This window comes from Hylobates moloch, unplaced genomic scaffold, assembly GCF_009828535.3.
Source record: "Hylobates moloch isolate HMO894 unplaced genomic scaffold, HMol_V3 SCAFFOLD_3809, whole genome shotgun sequence".
NCBI lineage: Eukaryota > Metazoa > Chordata > Mammalia > Primates > Hylobatidae > Hylobates > Hylobates moloch.
The window spans coordinates 1439-6111 of NW_026656084.1; the positions used below are offsets into that span (position 1 = coordinate 1439).

The window sequence follows — 4673 nt, forward strand, 5'->3', positions numbered from 1 at the left end:
GGATGCAAATAGAAAATAGAAAAATTAAGCCACAAAAAATAGAAATAAGAAAAGACACGTTAAAAACACTAAATGATTTTCAAAAATTGTTAGGCGATATTAATTGGATTCGGCCAACTCTAGGCATTCCTACCTATGCCATGTCAAATTTGTTCTCTATCCTAAGAGGAGATCCAGACTTAAATAGTAAAAGAATATTAACCCCAGAGGCAACAAAAGAAATTAAATTAGTGGAAGAAAAAATTCAGTCAGCGCAAATAAATAGAATAGATTCTTTAGCTCCACTCCAACTTTTAATTTTTGCCACTGCACATTCTCCAACAGGCATCATTGTTCAAAATACTGATCTTGTGGAGTGGTCATTCCTTCCTCACAGTACAATTAAGACTTTTACATTGTACTTGGACCAAATAGCTACATTAATTGGTCAGACAAGATTACGAATAATAAAATTGTGTGGTAACGACCCAGACAAAATAGTTGTTCCTTTAACCAAGGAACAAGTTAAACAAGCCTTTATCAATTCTGGTGCATGGCAAATTGGCCTTGCTGATTTTGTAGGAATTATTGATAATCATTACCCAAAATCAAAAATCTTCCAGTTTTTAAAATTGACTACTTAGATCTTACCTAAAATTACCAGACATGAACCTTTAGAAAATGCTCTGACAGTATTTACTGATGGTTCCAGCAATGGAAAAGCGGCTTACACAGGGCCAAAGGAGCGAGTAATCAAAACTCAATATCAATCAGCTCAGAGGGCAGAGTTGTTTGCAGTCATTACAGTGTTAGAAGATTTTAATCAACCTGTTAATATTATATCAGATTCTGCATATGTAGTACAGGCTACAAGGGATGTTGAGACAGCTCTAATTAAATATAGCATGGATGATCAGTTAAACCAGCTGTTCAATTTGTTACAACAAACTGTAAGAAAAAGGAATTTCCCATTTTATATCACTCATATTCGAGCACATACTAATTTACCAGGACCTTTAACTGAAGCAAATAAAAAAGCTGACTTACTGGTATCCTCTGCATTCATAAAAGCACAAGAACTTCATGCTTTGACTCATGTAAATGCAGCAGGGTTAAAAAACAAATTTGATGTCACGTGGAAACAGGCAAAAAATATTGTACAACATTGTACCCAGTGTCAAGTACTACACCTGCCCACCCAAGAGGCAGGAGTTAATCCCAGAGGTCTGTGTCCTAACGCATTATGGCAAATGGATGTTACCCATGTACCTTCATTTGGAAAATTATCATATGTTCATGTAACAGTTGATACTTATTCACATTTCATATGGGCAACATGCCAGACAGGAGAAAGTACTTCCCATGTTAAAAAACATTTATTATCTTGTTTTGCTGTGATGGGAGTTCCAGAAAAAATTAAAACTGACAATGGGCCAGGTTATTGTAGTAAAGCTTTCCAAAAATTCTTAAATCAGTGGAATATTACACATACAACAGGAATTCCTTATAATTCCCAAGGACAGGCCATAGTTGAAAGAACTAATAGAACACTCAAAACTCAGTTAGTTAAACAAAAAAAAGGGGGAGACAGTAAGGAGTGTACCTCTCCTCAGATGCAGCTTAATCTAGCACTCTATACTTTAAATTTTTTAAACATTTATAGAAATCAGACTACTACTTCTGCAGAACAACATCTTACGGGTAAAAAGAACAGTCCACATGAAGGAAAACTGATTTGGTGGAAAGACAACAAAAATAGGACATGGGAGATAGGGAAGGTGATAACCTGGGGAAGAGGTTTTGCTTGTGTTTCACCAGGAGAAAATCAGCTTCCTGTTTGGATACCCACTAGACATTTGAAGTTCTACAATGAACCCATCGGAGATGCAAAGAAAAGCGCCTCCACGGAGACGGAAACACCGCAATCGGACACCATTGACTCGCAGGATGAATCAAGTGGTGATATTAGAAAAACAGATGAAGTCACCACGCACCAAGAAGGCGGAGCTGCCAACCTGGGCACAGTTAAAGAAGCTGACACTGTTAGCTAGAAAAAGCCTAGCTAGCACAAAGGTGACACAAACCTCAGAAAAAATGCTGTTTGCAGCTTTAATGGTTGTATCAACGGTGGTAAGTCTCCCCATGCCTGCAGGAGCAGCTGCAGCTAATTATACCTACTGGGCCTATGTGCCTTTCCCGCCCTTAATTCGGGCAGTCACTTGGATGGATAATCCTATTGAAGTATATGTTAATAATAGTGTGTGGGTAGCTGGTCCCACAGATGATCGTTGCCCTGCAAAACCGGAGGAAGAAGGAATGATGATAAATATTTCCATTGGGTATCGTTATCCTCCTATATGTCTCGGGAGAGCACCAGGATGTTTAATGCCTGCTATCCAAAATTGGCTGGTAGAAGTACCTACTCTCAATCCCACCAGTAGATTTACTTATCATATGGTAAGCGGTATGTCACTCAAACCACAGGTAAACTATATACAAGACTTCTCTTATCAAAGATCATTAAAATTTAGGCCAAAAGGAAAACCTTGCCCCAAGGAGATTTCCATAGAAAAAAAAGATTTAGTTTGGGAAGAATGTGTGGCCGATAGTGCCGTGATTTTACAAAACAACACATTTGGAACTGTTATAGATTGGGCACCTCGAGGTCAATTCTACCACGATTGCACAGGACAAACTCAATTCTGTCCCAGTGCACTAGTGAGTCCAACTGTTGATAGTGACTTAACAGAAAATTTAGACAAACATAGGCACAAAAAATTTCAGTCTTTCTACCCTTGGAAATGGGGAGAAAAGGGAACCTCCACTCCAAGACCAAAAATAATAAGTCCGGTTTTTGGTCCTGAACATCCAGAATTATGGAGGCTTACTGTGGCTTCATACCACCTTAGAATTTGGTCTGGGAACCAAACTATAGAAACAAGAGATTATAAAGCATTTTACTCTATCAACCTAAATTCCAGTCTAACAGTTCCTTTACTAAGTTGTGTAAAACCTCCTTATATGTTAGTCATAGGAAATGTAGTTATTAAACCAGACTCCCAAACTATAACATGTGAAAATTGCAGATTGTTTACTTGCATTGATTCAACTTTTGATTGGCAGCACCGTATTCTGCTTGTGAGAGCAAGAGAAGGCGTGTGGATCCCTGTGTCCATGGATCGACCATGGGAGGCCTCGCCATCCATTCATATTTTGACTGAAGTATTAAAAGGCATTTTAAATAGATCCAAAAGATTCATTTTTACTTTAATTGCAGTGATTATGGGATTAATTGCAGTCACAGCTACAGCCGCTGTGGCAGGAGTCGCATTGCACTCTTCTGTGCAGACAGTAAGCTTTGTTGACAATTGGCAAAAGAATTCCACAAGGTTGTGGAATTCACAATCTGGTATCGATCAAAAATTGGCTAATCAAATTAATGACCTTAGACAAACTGTCATTTGGATGGGAGATAGGCTCATGAGCTTGGAACATCGTTTCCAGTTACAGTGTGACTGGAATACGTCAGATTTTTCTATTACACCCCAAGTTTATAATGAGTCTAGACATCACTGGGACATGGTAAGACGCCATTTACAGGGAAGAGAAGATAATCTCACTTTAGACATTTCTAAATTAAAAGAACAAATTTTTGAAGCCTCTCAGAGTCACTTAAATATTGTGCCTGGAGCTGAGGCGTTAGATCAAGTGGCAAAAAATCTTTATGGATTAAACCCCACGACTTGGATTAAGTCTATTAGAAACTCTACTGCAGTAAATTTTGGAATTATGTGTCTCTGTTTAATCGGTTTGTTTTTAGTGTGCCGGACCAGTCGAAGAATCCTGCGCCAAAATCGAGAGAACGAACAAGCCTTCATCGCCATGGCACATTTATATAGAGGGAAAGGGAGGGAGAATGTTGCGGAAAGTCAGGGACCTTGAACTGAGGGACTGGCTGAAGCCACAGCAGAAAAACATAACATATGAAGATTTCACGGACATTTTATTAGTTCTCCAAAGTTTATACTTTTGTAATTTCTTATGTCTTTACTGTAATCTCTTAATCCCATCATTTTCTTTGTACGCTGAGGAGGATATATGTCACCTCAGGACCCTGTGATGATTGCCTTAACTACACAAATTGTTTGTAGAGGACGTGTGTTTGAACAATACGAAAACTGGGCATCGTGAAAAAGGTACGGGATAACAGCGGTGTTCAGGAAACAAGGGAGGTAACCTTGAACTGGCCGCCGGTGAGCCGGACGGAACAGAGCCATATCTTTTCTCCTTTTGCACACAAGTAGGAGAGATATCGCTGAATTCTTTTTCTCAGCAAGGAATATCCCTGAGAAAGAGAATGCGCTCTAAGGGTAGGCCTATAAACGACCCCCTTGGAGTCGTGCCGCCTTTTACGGTTGAAGCCGAAGGGATGAAATAAGCCCCGGCCTCCTGTAGTGCTCCCAGGCTTATTAGGATGAGGAAATTCCCACCTAATAAATTTTGGCCAGTCAGGTTGTCTTCTCTCAAACCCTATTTCCTGATAAAATGTTATCAATGACTATGCGTGCCCAAAAATTTCGTTGGCAATTTTAATTTCAATTTTAACACCGTCCTGTGAACTCATCCTGCCTCCACTTGCTTTATAATATTCGATTACCTTGTGAAGTATGTAATCTCGGTATCGTGATGACAAT

The 4673-nt window shown here is 39.2% G+C and overlaps 1 protein-coding gene across 1 annotated transcript; it reads left to right on the plus strand.

Annotated features, from left to right (window-relative positions):
* Positions 1 to 1418: 1418 nt before the first annotated feature.
* Positions 1419 to 4092, plus strand: LOC131382754 (endogenous retrovirus group K member 25 Env polyprotein-like). The gene has a single exon (XM_058435260.1). It carries the CDS (start codon positions 1849 to 1851, stop codon positions 3919 to 3921), a length of 2073 nt encoding a protein of 690 aa, XP_058291243.1. The 5' UTR covers positions 1419 to 1848; the 3' UTR covers positions 3922 to 4092.
* The last annotated feature ends 581 nt before the right edge of the window (positions 4093 to 4673 follow it).